General features: G+C 41.6%; 3 protein-coding genes across 3 annotated transcripts; 1 reads left to right on the forward strand and 2 right to left on the reverse strand.

The window, feature by feature from the left end:
* Positions 1–209: 209 nt before the first annotated feature.
* Positions 210–4,166, forward strand: LOC135673790 (LRR receptor-like serine/threonine-protein kinase FEI 1). Its single transcript, XM_065183098.1, has 13 exons — positions 210–444; positions 521–659; positions 741–812; positions 1,050–1,121; positions 1,318–1,389; positions 1,474–1,545; positions 1,631–1,702; positions 1,902–2,008; positions 2,136–2,321; positions 2,406–2,738; positions 2,994–3,248; positions 3,611–3,744; positions 3,843–4,166. The coding sequence occupies exons 1-13, from the start codon at positions 318–320 to the stop codon at positions 4,062–4,064; spliced, it is 1,863 nt and encodes a 620-aa protein (XP_065039170.1). The 5' UTR covers positions 210–317; the 3' UTR covers positions 4,065–4,166.
* Positions 4,167–5,314: 1,148 nt separating this feature from the next.
* Positions 5,315–8,763, reverse strand: LOC135673791 (uncharacterized). The gene is made up of 2 exons (XM_065183099.1): positions 8,322–8,763; positions 5,315–5,455 (listed from the first exon to the last, which is right to left on the reverse strand). Exon 1 carries the CDS (start codon positions 8,632–8,634, stop codon positions 8,338–8,340), a length of 297 nt encoding a protein of 98 aa, XP_065039171.1. The 5' UTR covers positions 8,635–8,763; the 3' UTR covers positions 5,315–5,455; positions 8,322–8,337.
* A 664-nt stretch (positions 8,764–9,427) lies between these two features.
* On the reverse strand, positions 9,428–13,298 carry LOC103984991 (probable 1-deoxy-D-xylulose-5-phosphate synthase 2, chloroplastic). The gene is made up of 10 exons (XM_009402593.3): positions 13,100–13,298; positions 12,809–12,964; positions 12,519–12,683; positions 12,282–12,432; positions 11,870–12,141; positions 11,092–11,365; positions 10,697–11,004; positions 10,325–10,606; positions 9,940–10,224; positions 9,428–9,835 (listed from the first exon to the last, which is right to left on the reverse strand). The coding sequence occupies exons 1-10, from the start codon at positions 13,181–13,183 to the stop codon at positions 9,689–9,691; spliced, it is 2,124 nt and encodes a 707-aa protein (XP_009400868.2). The 5' UTR covers positions 13,184–13,298; the 3' UTR covers positions 9,428–9,688.
* Positions 13,299–14,697: the final 1,399 nt, after the last annotated feature.

The following is a 14,697-nucleotide window of genomic DNA, read 5'->3' on the forward strand; positions in this document are numbered from 1 at the left end:
ATTTATATATGTAATTTTGTATATATATATATATATATATATATATATATATATATATAATTTGAATCGAAATCCTCCGCCCCGCACGATTCTCGACGCCCTGTTCCCTGTGGACCCTCCTTGCCTGCCCCCTCTCTCTCTCTCTCTCTCTCTCAGGCTTATTATTTCTCATCATTAAGAGAAGCTCGCACGCCCAATTAATACTCTACCCTTCACCGCACCCTCCCCATCCACAATCTCTCTCTCTCTCTCTCTCTCTTTGCAACTCCATCTCCTGCTTCACTCCAACAAATCGGCCAAAGCCAGGAAAGCAGCAAATGGAGAGGCAATGCACCATCATGGTAAGCCCATGGTGGATCTGTTGTCGCGCCCTGTCAGTCTCAGCTTCACTCGTTTGTGCTCTCACCTTCCTACTCCACTTCGCTCGCGCCTTGACTCCTGATGGTAACACTTCTTCTTCTTCTTCTTCTTCTTCTTCCTCGTGGAGAAATGGAGTGAGTGAATGAGTGTGGGTTGGCAGGGGAAGCTCTGCTGGAACTCAAGCTGGGCTTCAGCGACTCCAAGCAGCTGCTGCGGAGCTGGCGGCCCACCGATCCTGACCCCTGCTCCTCCTGGCTCGGCGTCACCTGCCACCTCTCCGACCTCACCGTCCGCTCCATGTTTGCTCTCTCTCTCTCTCTCTCTCCGCTGCGTCTTCTCCACCAGCGTGCTCCTTCTGATCCCTCCCTGTTCTGTGGCAGTAACTTGCCCTACATGCAGCTCGGCGGCATCATCTCCCCCAGCATCGGTCGGCTCCGAAGGCTTCAGAGGCTGTAAAACCCATTGCTTTCTTCCCCTTTTTTTGTCCTTCTCAAGACATCTTTGAATGCGTATGATAACCTTGATTGTAAGCAGATATAGCACTGGAATAGGAAAAAAGGCTGCTTTTTTAGTTTTCGGAACCTGTTTCGGTCGCCATTCCAAATAAGATATATTAAACAGTGTTCTTCTTCCCTAACATTGAAACACATTACTTGGTGAAACAATTATTACAAGGATTACTTTGGCAGGGCGTTGCATCAGAACAGCTTGCACGGGCCCATTCCACCTGAGATCAAGAGCTGCACTGAGCTCAGAGCACTGTATGTTGCTTTTTTATTGTCTCTCCATCTCTGTGTATGTGTGTTTTGTCCTTTTACTCTGTTTAGTTATTGATGGTGTCCATTTGATTATTGTTTATTGGTTGCGAGAATATGCTACATTGTGTTCTTCAATGATGTACACTTGATTATTTGCTGTTGGTTGCATCAATCTGCCGCATTTCCTTCCTTTCTCAAGGTATCTGAGAGCTAATTACCTTCAAGGAAGCATTCCACCTGAGATCGGAGAACTTGTGCACCTCACCATCCTGTACTTTCTCTAATCTCTTGCTGCTCTTCTGCTCTGTGATTGTGCTTTTTCTCAGTTTTTTGTGGACGATGTGGAAAAATGTAGGGATTTGTCAAGTAATCTGTTGAGGGGTGCGATTCCTCCATCTATCGGTCATCTGTCTGAACTGCGCTTTCTGTGAGTGTTTTGATGCAACTATCGTTGGCTCACCATCTTCTTTTTGTGAATGTAAGCTGTTTGACTCTGATCCTTTCATCTGCAGAAATCTATCAACCAACTTCTTCTCTGGTGAAATTCCAACTGTTGGAGTCCTTGGAACTTTCAGAAACACTTCGTGAGTCATACATACTTGAGCTCTTTCTTTCCTCCTCTGACCTGGCATCCTTTCAGAAGCACATCGTCATATGATTTAAATTAGCTGAAGTGCAAGTTTTCTTTCGGCAAGAAGTTTCCTGTCACTTATCTCTGAGTGTTTATGTTCATGTAGCATACCTGTAATACAAATTTTGAACGGGGTTGCAAAGTTAATGCAGGTTTGTCGGGAATCTAGAACTGTGTGGCTTGCCAATTCAAAAAATTTGTCGTGGTACATTGGGCTTTCCTGCAGTGCTACCACATGCCGATACTTTTGCTTCTTCAGGCATGTTTCAGAAATGAAACATTTTCCACTCCATTCCTTTTATTTTTCAGAATAATAGGAGGATTGACTGACCATTTTTCATTTGGCATCCTGAATTTGTCTTCAACCTCCCATGGTAACTTGTCAGGAATCTCATCGATCACACAGAAAAGATCATCACGTTTTCTGAATGGGATTATAATTGGTGCTGTGACTACCATGGCCCTTGCCTTAGTTGCAATCCTTGGATTCCTTTGGATCTGCTTGTTATCAAGAAAGGGAAGATTTACTGGGAACTATGTAAAAGTTGATGAAGATCTTGTTCAAGATGCCGGTAAGCTATATATTGTGTCACTGCATCTCTCCTATTATCCCTCAAAATGTTAAAACTTAATTGTATTAATTTCAATCCATTTAGGCACCAAGCTCATCACTTTCCACGGAAACCTCCCATATTCATCCCAGGAAATCATAAATAAGCTGGAGCTACTCAATGAAGACGATGTAATTGGCTCTGGAGGATTTGGTACAGTCTACAAGATGGTAATGGATGATAATAGTGTTTTTGCTGTGAAAAAGATCAATCGCAACCGTGAAGGATCCGATCAAATTTTTGAGAGGGAGCTCGAGACATTGGGCAGCATCAAACACATTAACCTTGTCGATCTTCGAGGCTATTGCAGGCTCCCATCTGCAAGGCTTCTCATTTGTGATCACTTGGCCTTGGGGAGTCTAGACCAGTATCTTCATGGTAAGCAACTCTGGCAAGATATTTCTTTTCCATTTTCATGTTAAAAGATCATATATCGTAGAGGTTTTGAATTGGATAAATCAATCAGAATATCCTTTCAAAATATTTCTTGACTGCTGTTTCTCTATTATGAATGTTACTCTGGGAATTGCATAGTTGCCTGGGACATGACATTGGAATGTATCAATAGATCCAACAAAAAAGGTCAAGAAAATGTCTAAAATTTGTGTATCGACTCTAAATTTCTAAATTCAGAAAATAGTGATGAAGAACAACCCTTGAATTGGAACGCACGTATGAAGATTGCTCTTGGCTCCGCAAGAGGATTGGCATACTTGCACCATGACTGCACTCCCAGGATCGTTCACATGGATATCAAATCCAGTAACATTTTACTTGATAGAAGCCTGGAGCCTCATGTATCTGATTTCGGTCTTGCCAAGCTGCTCGTAGACGGTGATGCACGTATCACTACAGTAGTTGCTGGTACTTTCGGCTATCTCGCACCTGGTATGCTACTTCCTTCCTTGCATGATTTCATTCATTTGCATTAGTGTCTTGTGAAAGCTTCATAAAATTTCTATCCTAAAAACAAGCTGACCTTAGTATTCTCAGATAATACATACTGTTACATAAATTACTCAGTGTACGATTATCGATTACTTTGGAAACTTGTCAGAGCTAATCATGAAGCTGTGCTGGTTTAGATCTTAGTTTTGGATTGAAGTTAGGTTAACGAATGCAGTATTCTTTTCTTCTTATTTTTTGTGCAAAGAGTAAATGATGACTGGATTTGATGTCAAAGTTTAGACCAAGCCAGCTGAAGTCACCCATTGGTTTGTTTGACAAATAGTACTACTCCTGTGTTCCAGAGTACCTGCAAAATGGACGTGCAACAGAGAAGTCAGATGTATACTCCTTCGGTGTGCTCCTGTTGGAGTTGGTGACAGGGAAAAGGCCTACAGATCCATCCTTCGTTAGAAGAGGATTGAACATTGTTGGCTGGGTGATCAAAACACTCCTATTTCCTTATTCTTTCACCAATCATCATCACATCTTCCATGGAAATCTTGATAGTGGCTCACTTTATATGTACATTCGCAGCTGAATACACTGGGAGAAGGCCATCGTCTGGAGGAAATTGTTGATGAACACTGCAGTAATGTAGATGCCGAAGCAGTAGAAGCAATCCTTGACATAGCTACAATGTGCACAGACGCCGATCCGGAGGACCGCCCTACCATGAGTAGGGTCTTGCAGATGCTCGAGGAAGAGATAATGTCACCCTGCTTGAGTGATCTCTATGAATCTAACATGTATATTTAAGTGCATCTTTCTCATGATTTCATGGAAGCATGCTTTTTGTACATAGACACTGCTTGTGAGTGAGGACACTTTCCCCATTAAATCCTAGCTTGAAAGTTTTGTAGTTTAAGCAAAATTTGTGATAGAAGCTTGATGAAGTCATCGTCGCGCCTATGTAACCCATATGGAACAAAAGGTTGTCTATACCTGAAACCGAAAGAGGTGGATAGGTAGAGAACATCATGCACACCTGCAAGTCTAAGATGATATCATCTGTTGCAAGTCATATTTGGTGAGCTTTAGATTGTGGTAGTGGTGCAAAACAAGGGACAAGAGTAGGAGATGCAGAACCATAAATCTTTATAGTCAAAAAGAAGGCAGTCTTGTGTCCTCTGGGCCATTCCCACCTAACTTTCTAGTCAATGCAGCAACCTTCAAATGATTCAAAGCTCTGCAATGCTTTGCAACATGCAGAATGCAAGGCCCTACAGCACATGAACCTGGAACTAATGTCCAAAGCCTTCTTCACTGTATCTACCACTGTGTCTAGGATGCACACCATGTGAACCAGGAAGTCATGTCTGAAGCCTTCTTCACTGTGTCTAGGAACCCTAATCCTAATCCGATTCAAGTGGGTTGGATAGATGTAAATATCTTCGAAAAGTACATCATAATTTGATTTATTAAATAAACCAAAATAGAAAAGGGGTCACAAGAACCACACTTACTTAGTTTACCCAGTTTTTAAGGTTTTTAAGAATATGTTGGACCAGACCATCTCCATTTGATCTCAGATATGTAAATATCAACCAGTACAAACCAAACAAGCATTGATATGGACCAAGATAAATGGAAAGAAAATGAGAAAAGTAATGCATGAGAAAGTAAAAAAAAAAAAACCAAATCGACTTGCTAGCTAATCTTTACGACATGCCATATTGCAAAATGAATAATGCATCCACTAATCATTTCAATGTCATAATGCATTGATGAAAATAAACGATCATTTTATATTTGATTTCTTTTGCCTATCCCTTAGTTTCTACTATGGTAACTATACAAGTCCCAGACTTTGCAGCAGTACTTACCTAAAGCATCCAAGAGAGATTTAGCCCACCTGAGTACTAACCTGAACAAAGGAATCTTTCCTCAACATTGCTGCGATATATTAAAGGTAAAAGCAAAACACTTGTTTTGACACACAGCCAAATGAGTGTACTTATTAAGAGACTGTAGCCAAATGCAGAACATTTTGACAAGTACAAAACATGGTTCATTACAGCCAGCTCATATGATCATGCTTATGTCTTCTTGCATAGACACACAGGATTGTTCACGGCTTCATCCAAACTGAACAAACATTTATGTTATTGTCTTTGAGCGAAGTTGTCACAAAAGGCTAAGAAAAGTACCTGATTAGTCATCAGAACAATAAAATGTCAAAAACTTGAAGATATTGAATATGATTGAAGATTTAAGATTCAGATATGCCAGATAAAAAATAATCACACTGTTTCAGACTCATTAATTGTGCAATTGAGTGGACACAGCAAAAAATATGAAATGAACGATGATGTGACTTCACAATCACTCAAGTTCCAGTGACAACATTTGCCGCGCATAACTTAGTGGTTGTAACTTTGAGTTAACTAGTCATAAATCTGTAACAAACAATAAGTCAACAAGTATCTTTTAATCTACACTTGAGAACCTAATATACTTTGGCTCGAGCCCTATTTATACAAGGTATCAAACTAATAAAAAGTAGAGAAAGATACAGGAAACAGCCAATAAAATCAAAGAGTGACATCCATAAAATCATAGCAAATCCACATGCACAGACTTTCAGCATTTTGCAAATTATTTCTATAGGTAAGCTATCGATATAAGAAAGAAGAATCACAGAGCAAAATACAATTTGATGCAGACACAAACTGTGACCTAAACGATTTCAGTCTCTTTAAGCTGCCCAGCTTGTAATCTGAAAAAAAATATTGTATATTTTAAAATTTTCACCTCTATAATAAGACATCGATAACCTTTCTAGACTAGTAACATTTTATATATATGCTATTAAAACTATATGATGTATAACTGCTAAGAGTTTAAATCTACTTGGGAAGGGTTAAAAGGTAACTCCCACTTCAGATCAGGGGTTGGGAGTTAAACTAATTTCAATTGTCGACACTTACAATTAAAATTTGAACTACATGGGTTTTCCTTCAGAAGTAAATAAGTCAAGGACTGGACCTTAAAGTGCTATGCAGAACACATTCACACAGAAACCATTTTCCCAAATCAACTTGAAATTTCTTAAAAATTAACTGGAGTAGCACCCATAGGAGCAGGCTAGAGACCCCATTCAACAATCTGCTAAAGGTAAAAGTCAAGGCAAAATTAGCAACCACATTAAAGTTCACATTAATGCCCGAGCCTTTACAATTATAAGGCTCTTTAAACAAATGCAAAAGGTGAAATTTGAATGCTATGGATTGTTTCCTTTGCTACCATGCACAAAAAGGGGAAGAACTACATGATACCAAAATCTCAAAATAAAATTGCAAAGGCAAAGCAACAGGCATCTGAGAAAAGAATCTATCTGATTCACTTCAACCCCATTTTGGATGCAAAAACCTAATTTCTAATGAGATCAAAGTGATCTGTAGATTAATCAGAAGATCCATTCAATTCTTAAGAAATCCCCTGATATCATGGATCCACCCTAGAGTTGATCCGCATTTTCACTTTTGTCTCTCAATTTGATCTTTGATATACCAGTTTTCTAGTATCTAAACTATGACCTAGACGTAAGCAGCCCATTTCTCTGCCTACTTCCAATATCCACCGATGGGTGATCCTATAATTGACAAGTTTATCAAGCTACATGAACCAGAGAAAGAAAAAAGAAAAGTCTAGTGAAACAAAAGGGACTTTATGGCCTTCCATCTTTGGGGTTTGCCACCTTTCAGATCCCCAGTTGATGTTTTCCATATGATTCTGATTAGCTTCTAATTCTCAAATTGTCTCAATACCCACTTAAGGTTTCCTGCATAACAATCGCTTGCTAACCTTGTTCAGGATTCTGGTAAATGGTGACTATAAGAATTTCTATCGCTTCATTGATCCTTGTTTCCTAAGAAAATTCGATCTTACAGTTTGTGCACATTTCAAGTTGTTCCTAGTCAGATATTCCATCACAATTTCTCGTTCAAACGATATCTGATGATCAGAAAGAGAACACTCTAAACCGTTCCAAAAAGAATGTACAGGGAACGACAGCAAAGAAAAGCTACAGGATCCATGAAACTAGTTGAAAGGAACTTATAAATCATTAAATCCAACTTCAAACAATAATGGAGACCCCAATGACCGAAAGCTGATAGAAAGAAGTATTAGATTGTGATATAAGGTCTAACTCGGTTAGACCAGTAAGATGATTTCCAGGTTAGACATAACATTAAGAGCACAAAAAATGATATGACATTGAAATTTCATAATATGTACATCAATACACACACACACACACACAGAGTCACAGATAGAACCCCATTTATCATCTTAGTATAACACACTGAAAATAGATCTCAAGAAGAGACTAAGGTCCTTAACAAGGCTTAGAGATTACTCGGCCACAGACAATTAAGTTTCTTTGGCATCAAGATTCCAATTCTGGACTAGTCACCAAAACCCTAGATTATGGTCTCCGAGAGGTCAATTTCGATCAAAGGTTATTCATACATTTAAAGTTAGATGACAAACTAATGACTAAATTGCACAATTCAGGGATTGAGTATCATAATTAGGTTCCACCAGCAAACACAGAGAAAACGCTAAATAACAGTAAGAACACAAAATCAGGTATCACATCAGGAAGTTATACGAAAGAACAGAGCAATCCTCGTTTATCAACTTCATAGAATGTAGTCTGAAGAGAGATCATAAAATGGAGTTAGATCTTCATTTTCTACTACCTAAAATCGTTTATCAACCATAGAGATTACTACCTAAAGCAGTTCCTACCACACCCAATATCCGCAAGCAAAATATGATCTTTAGCCTATAGATTCTAGTTCGGACTTGCAACGAAACCTAGAATAGGATCTCGACCAGAGAGCCATATATACATAGGGAGCGACGGGCTGAGGAGCGTTATTGAGTCCTAAAAATCTCTCCTTTATTATATAGATAAAGAAAACCCTTGCAAACAAAGAACCAGAATCGAATCCGTCGTCGTTCCAAAAAGAATAAGAGAAGAGATGAAGAGGGTCGGGGTCATACCGATCGATGGACCAGATCATTTAGAGGACGAGCGGGAGGGAGGGACATCGGAGGGCTCGTCAAGGAGGAGGTCGTCGTAGGGGTCGCGGCGGCCGAATGCCTGGCTGATCTGGGGGTCGCTTCTCAGCTGGGCGTTGAAGCGATCGAAGGTCCAGAAGCCGTAGGGGCGGAGGGGGAGGCTCCAGTTGGCCTTTGTTTTCTCGCACCGCTCCCGCATCTCGTAGATGTGCTTCCGCTGCGCCTCGTCCCGCTTCCGAGGGTCCTCCATCATCCGCAGGATCAGATTCTCCGCGAATTCCATCACGAACCTCATCCTGTCCTTCTTGATCCTTTCCTAACTCTCCCTTTACCTGCAACGGATGTAGATAGCGATCGAGTATTCTTCTCCTTCCAACCTTCTGCGATACTTGAACGCCAGGCGAGCGCGTCGATTCATCATGTATCAGAGAAGACGAACCCTAATCATCGTCGTCACGTTCTCTCTCGTGGCTGACACGTGACGATGGGTTCGTGTGGGCCCCCCAATACCGTCGGCGACTCACGAATGGACACGTAAGACGAGAAAGTTATTGGGACGATTCGTCGGTACCCGCTTGTAATTTAGGTATTTTATTCCCGAACAATATTACTAACTCTCCATGATTTCAAGAGATTTAATATATATATATATATATATATATATATAATATATATATATATATATATATATAGTGATTGAATATTTCCTGAATAATATTGCTAACTCTCCATGATTTCAAGAGATTTAAGGAATTGGTCCCAACATATGAAAGTTGATGATATTGTACCATAAATGAAGGAAAAATATAATTAACATAGAAATGCATTGTTAGTTTGTCATGTGAGAGTAGCATTACTCTCGAGGCCCAAAAGAGATGGCTTAATCTCATCTCCAAGAGGATGTCTCTTTCGTGGACAATATTACAATCTGTGTTTGTCTTCTAAAAAGTGCTGAAGGAGCCGATGTAAATAACGCCCAGGATTGTTGGATGTCCTCTTGGGGTGGGTAAGGGTCCATCTCATTCAATCCATGGCTGAGAACAAAGGAAGGAACACAGGCAGCAATGGAACTCAGGGAACAAAATCCATCGCAAAATTAACTTTTACTTGGACAACAGCAGTACATCAAATGAAAATTACACAGTTCCTTGTAAAAGAGACCAAATGGAAACCTCTCTGAACAAAGGTCGAGAGAGATGACAACACAAGACCAACTAGTTTCACAGGGTCTCTGGTAATACAAGAAAGAATTCGAGAAATGGGTACTTGGCATCCATATACAAGCTCAATACCCAGTCATTATGGTGTTATCAAATTCCATTTCTTTTTGAGTTTCAGGTCATGCAACTTCAGTGGAGATGCAATGCCTCTTTCCTTCTGCCCAAAAGACTCAGCACTGTGGCTGCAATATGTCTCGAGGAAAGTCCAGCTACTTCAAATTGATCCTGTGGCGATCCATGGTCGATGTATCGGTCTGGTAGAACCATGGACCTCAGCTGCAAGAACCCAAATCAAATCAGTATTTGAGGAGGAGAAAGTGAAGAAAATTATGATTCAGATCAGTAGTATGTCGTATATGCTTGAGGAGAAAAAGATTTGCCTTTATGTTTTTATCCAGCAGGCCACTCAAGCTAAGGAAGTGAGTGACGTGTGATCCGAAACCTCCAATGGAGCCCTCCTCCACCGTGATCAGGATCTCATGCTCATTTGCCAGTCTCCTTATGAGCTCCACATCCAGAGGTTTACAGAACCGAGCATCAGCCACTGTGGGGAAAATTCCATGCGATCTCAGTGAGTCTGCAGCCTTCAAGCATGTCTGGACTATTGAACCATATCCAAGGATGGCCACCCTGTTTCCTTCCATCAGAACTCTTCCCTTCCCGATCTGTTGAAAGAATTAACATGAATGAATCAAGTTGCTAATTGGTTTTACTTGCAAAAACCATTGTAATTCTTCGAAACTCAATGACAAGATGGGGGCACACCTCAAGAGGGGTGCCTTTGTTGTTTGGAGGAAGGGCCACACCGACTCCATTCCCCCTAGGGAATCTGAAGCAGCTAGGTCTGTCATCGATCGCCGCCGCTGTTGCAATCATGTGCATCAGCTCGGCTTCATCGGCTGGGGCCATTACGATCATGTTGGGCAAGCATGCCATGTACACGATGTCGAATGCTCCACAGTGGGTAGGTCCATCAGCTCCGACAAGGCCAGCTCGATCCAGTGCGAACCGGACGGGTATCTTTTGTAAGTCCACATCATGAACCACCTTCACATATGGAATGTTCAGCAATTAGATCACGAGGCTATAGCAACATCTATGGCCTGAAGACCTCGTGTGCTTTGTGCTCAATTTTACCTGATCATATCCTCGTTGCAGAAATGATGAGTAGATGGCACAGAAAGGCTTGAGGCCCTCGGTGGCCAAACCAGCTGCAAAGGTGACTGCATGCTGCTCTGCAATTCCCACATCAAAGCATCTTTCAGGAAATTTGTGCTGAAAATAGTTCAGCCCTGTCCCACTACCCATGGCAGCATGAACAGCGACGATCTTGTCGTCAACCTGGGCTTCTTTAATAAGAGTCTCTGCAAAGTATTGAGTGTACGAAAGGGTGGATGATTTTGATTTGAATTGCTTCCCAGTTTTTGGATCAAACTTCACAACACCTGCAGCAAGGAAAACATGTTTTCTTCATGGGAATCTGGAAAATGATTGGTCCATGCATAGAAGAGAAAACAAACAAACAATCCCACCATGCATTTTGTCAGCAGCAGACTCGGCGGGGGGATACCCCTTGCCCTTCTCCGTCACAATATGAATAAGGACAGGTCCCGGAGCAGGCAAAGACTTCACCTTCTCAAAGATGGTAACCAAGTCTTCCACATCGTGCCCATCTACAGGCCCAATATAATACAAACCAAGCTCCTCGAACAGTGAAGACCCTGTAGCACTCATCATTCCACGAGCATATTCATCCACCTTTGCAGCAATGTCATGTGTCTGCCCACCAATCTGCTTCGTGATATTCTGAACCACAGAAAGAACGATTCCATCAGAATCTATCATTTAGATATAATGTTTGGACGAAAAATCCGTGATTTTTTGGAAAAAGGAAACAATTTTGACATAATAACGCAGAAAGAGCTCATTCTAACCATCGGTCATCGGTGGTTTTAGCTTTTGAACAGTTGAATTAGTCTAAGAAGCCACTAAAGGAACAAAAGCTCCAGACGTAAGTTTTCCTATCTCCTTCGCTGAACAGATCACGGTATCACACATAGTCTACACTGATCTACTTAGAACAGCTTAAATAATAAGCATTTGATCAGACATTTTCTTTTGATAAATACAGGGAAATTTCTACACAGCAGAATTTTGAGAATCAATTATGACACACATATAGTCATACACCGAAGTGGTTCATAGAGAAAGAGCCTTACCGGTTCAGCTTTCTCAAAACAATTAAATGCAGCACTAAAAGGAAGAACAGTTGAGTAAAACAAAAGAACGACATTTGCTAAAACATGCTACCTTAGCGGCTTCACGGAGCTTGCGCAGCTTAGTGCTCGATTGAAGTTTGGTGAGGGCCTTACTCAGCGCACCAACAGGAGTGGCTGGTCCATCAAGTGTTGCAGTCGGTAACGAAACTTGCTTATTATCATTCAACACGATAATAAGGTTGGAGTCCAAGTAGCCAGCATTGTTCATGGCCTCGTAGGCCTGGCCAGCAGTCATGGCTCCATCGCCAATGACAGAAATAACATGATTCTTCTTCCCTAGCAGATCTCTTGCAACAGCCATTCCTGCCAACACATCCGATAAAAACAAACGATGGGTTACGGTTTACATGTTCCACTAGCTCAAAAGAAGTTAAACAATATGAGAAGTGATCAAAATGAGACAGCAAGAAAGAGAGAAAACTGAGGGGAGCAGGCGAGCTTACCTAGCCCAGCAGAGATGCTTGTGGAACTATGGCCAGCACCAAAGGCATCATAGATGCTCTCATCTCTCTTGGGAAATCCGGCAAGCCCTGCGGTCTGCCTGATGGTATTCATCCTTGACCTTCTCCCCGTCAATATCTTATGAGGGTAGGCCTGCTCTTCATCCAATTCCTATTCAGTATCCATTTCGTAGAGCAGAAGTACAATTTCTTTGGCTACTACTAAAAGAGGAACCTGACCTGATGGCCGACATCCCAAATGATCTTGTCCTCGGGGGCATCGAACACATGATGGAGAGCTACAGCCAACTCCACCACTCCCAAGCTCGAACTCAAGTGGCCGCCAGTCTTGGCCACAGCGAACACGACTTCTGCTCTGAGCTCAGCCGAGAGCTGCTCCAAATCCTGTAAAACAGAAATTTTGCCACCAAACGAATCATAAAGCTGCAACCTTTGTGCCCCATTTCGATCGATCACAGAACAACAAGACCACCGACAAGTCACTGCATCGAGCAGAGATCTCGAATTACCCGCGTGGAGAGGTTCTTCATATGAATCGGGTAGTTGATGCTATCCAGCAGAGGGGTTGCTGGCTTCTCCCCCGAGTAATCGATCTTCCACCCACTCTTTTCCTTCGTAATCATCACCTTCCCATCGCCGCTTGCCCCACCCGCCCTCACGCAAAGCTAAAGAGGAGAAACAAACCACGAAACTCTGAGCACGGCGGAGGCCAAGATGCACGTACAATCAACGCGGAAAACCAACTTTCGATGGCAAAACTAAAAAATGGAAGCCGGATAGAAGGAATCGAAGTGTTCTACCTGTCTTCTGCCGTTTGCGCTCGAGCTTAGAGCTTTAAGGAACGGAGCAGCAGAGGCAACCATGAGAGACCTTGCTTCCACCATTGTGAGTACGAGAAAGAGAGCGGGAGCACTCTCAGATTAACAGCGTGAGAGAGAGAGAGAGGGGTCTGATGGAGGTTGGGAGCCAATGGTGCGACCATTATATAGAAAGGCGGTGGAAACTCCCGCAACGCTTCAATGGCGACAAATCGGAGATAAATAGACGCTTTATCTTAGATTAGCAGAGCATCGACGCGGCAACGGTTCGAGAGCGGTTCAAGGTGGGTCATGATGGCCCTTAACCGGTTTGCAGTAGACCGGACCAGCCGTGAGCTGTATCTCAACCAATTAACTCAGCTAATAGCCTAAACTCGAACCCGACTCGGACACCTAATTTGCATCAAATCTGATCAGACTCCGAACCCGATTTAAATGTCAGGAGCATGAAATAATTATAACAACATAGACAATATATGATGATGATGATAAGATGATGTTGTACATGAAGTCGGTCAACATACGTTGCTTGTAAGCAACAAAATGCATAGATGATCCAATACTAAAACAGTGTTAGAAAGCTAAGGGGTGTCCTTTCGTTCCTGCACAAACAAAGATACAGTGCATACCAAACTCTCGTCAGTACGAAATTCGAGGATGATCGATTCATAGACTCGAGCCTATCAAAATAAAATCCTTATCATTCTTCAAAGTGCATTAACCATGATAGCTATCCTCTTATACATAAACCCAAAATCAATGCCTTATCTACAACACTGATCCCAAGGCCAAGCTTGTTAGTTTCATGCTTGCAAGACTCCAAACCAGTGCAATGAGGAGGAAAGTTAAGACCGAGACAAGCTCATGGGGTTCCACTAAATGTGTTACACATTGCACTCAGGTAGCAACAAGAACCTCAAAGTTGTGAAACCCATGGTGCCTGTAAACTTCTTGGCTGCTGCTCCTTTGTCCCCACCTTCTTCCGAAGACTTTCATTCTTATATCATGATTTAGAGAATTGAAGTCAGTGAAATGGGACTACCACATACGTTGTCTGACTAACACACACTGTTCTTTGCACCCCAAAGAGAGAGAGAGAGATCGATATGTCTTCTCCTGTCCCTTTTGTCATTAAAATGACATAATGTGGGCGCTGGGGCACAACCTGTGGGCATAAGAAAGAGTTGTGCCTGCACTCAAGAGAAATGATTTGACAAATGCATGCAGGCAGTCACTGTCCTAAGAATACTGCTATGATTTGTATTCTTAGGTACACACGAATAACATGCTAGCTTTGGGAAACAATAATGAGTAACCACCTGACAAAGGATTGAATGAAGCCTAAGATTTAACGTTGCGAGGTGGCGATGAGTCCAGCAATTTAATGAGTTGAAGATAAGGCTGGTGAGTAAATTACAAGTTTTAATCAGTTTCAAGCTGGCTTGAGAGGATGACTTGAATGCAAATAATTATGTATGGTTGATATTAGTAAATAAGAATTAAATAACCAAAATGAGATTTTTGATCTTAATATTTTACCATCAAATGCAAAATTTTGATCAATTAAGTTACTTGACTTG

This window comes from Musa acuminata, chromosome BXJ1-5 (assembly GCF_036884655.1).
Source record: "Musa acuminata AAA Group cultivar baxijiao chromosome BXJ1-5, Cavendish_Baxijiao_AAA, whole genome shotgun sequence".
Taxonomy (NCBI): Eukaryota; Viridiplantae; Streptophyta; class Magnoliopsida; order Zingiberales; family Musaceae; genus Musa; species Musa acuminata.

Excerpts from the sequence above, each read along its gene's own strand:
- LOC135673790 (XM_065183098.1), top strand. The coding sequence starts at position 318 with ATGGAGAGGCAATGCACCATCATGGTAAGCCCATGGTGGATCTGTTGT. Across the intron at positions 445-520 it reads TCGCGCCTTGACTCCTGATG|GGGAAGCTCTGCTGGAACTC; the intron begins GTAACACTTCTT and ends GTGGGTTGGCAG. Across the intron at positions 2,322-2,405 it reads AGATCTTGTTCAAGATGCCG|GCACCAAGCTCATCACTTTC; the intron begins GTAAGCTATATA and ends CAATCCATTTAG.
- LOC135673791 (XM_065183099.1), bottom strand. The coding sequence starts at position 8,634 with ATGAGGTTCGTGATGGAATTCGCGGAGAATCTGATCCTGCGGATGATG.
- LOC103984991 (XM_009402593.3), bottom strand. The coding sequence starts at position 13,183 with ATGGTGGAAGCAAGGTCTCTCATGGTTGCCTCTGCTGCTCCGTTCCTT. Across the intron at positions 12,965-13,099 it reads GCGCAAACGGCAGAAGACAG|CTTTGCGTGAGGGCGGGTGG; the intron begins GTAGAACACTTC and ends TCTCCTCTTTAG. Across the intron at positions 9,836-9,939 it reads TGCTGGATAAAAACATAAAG|CTGAGGTCCATGGTTCTACC; the intron begins GCAAATCTTTTT and ends GGGTTCTTGCAG.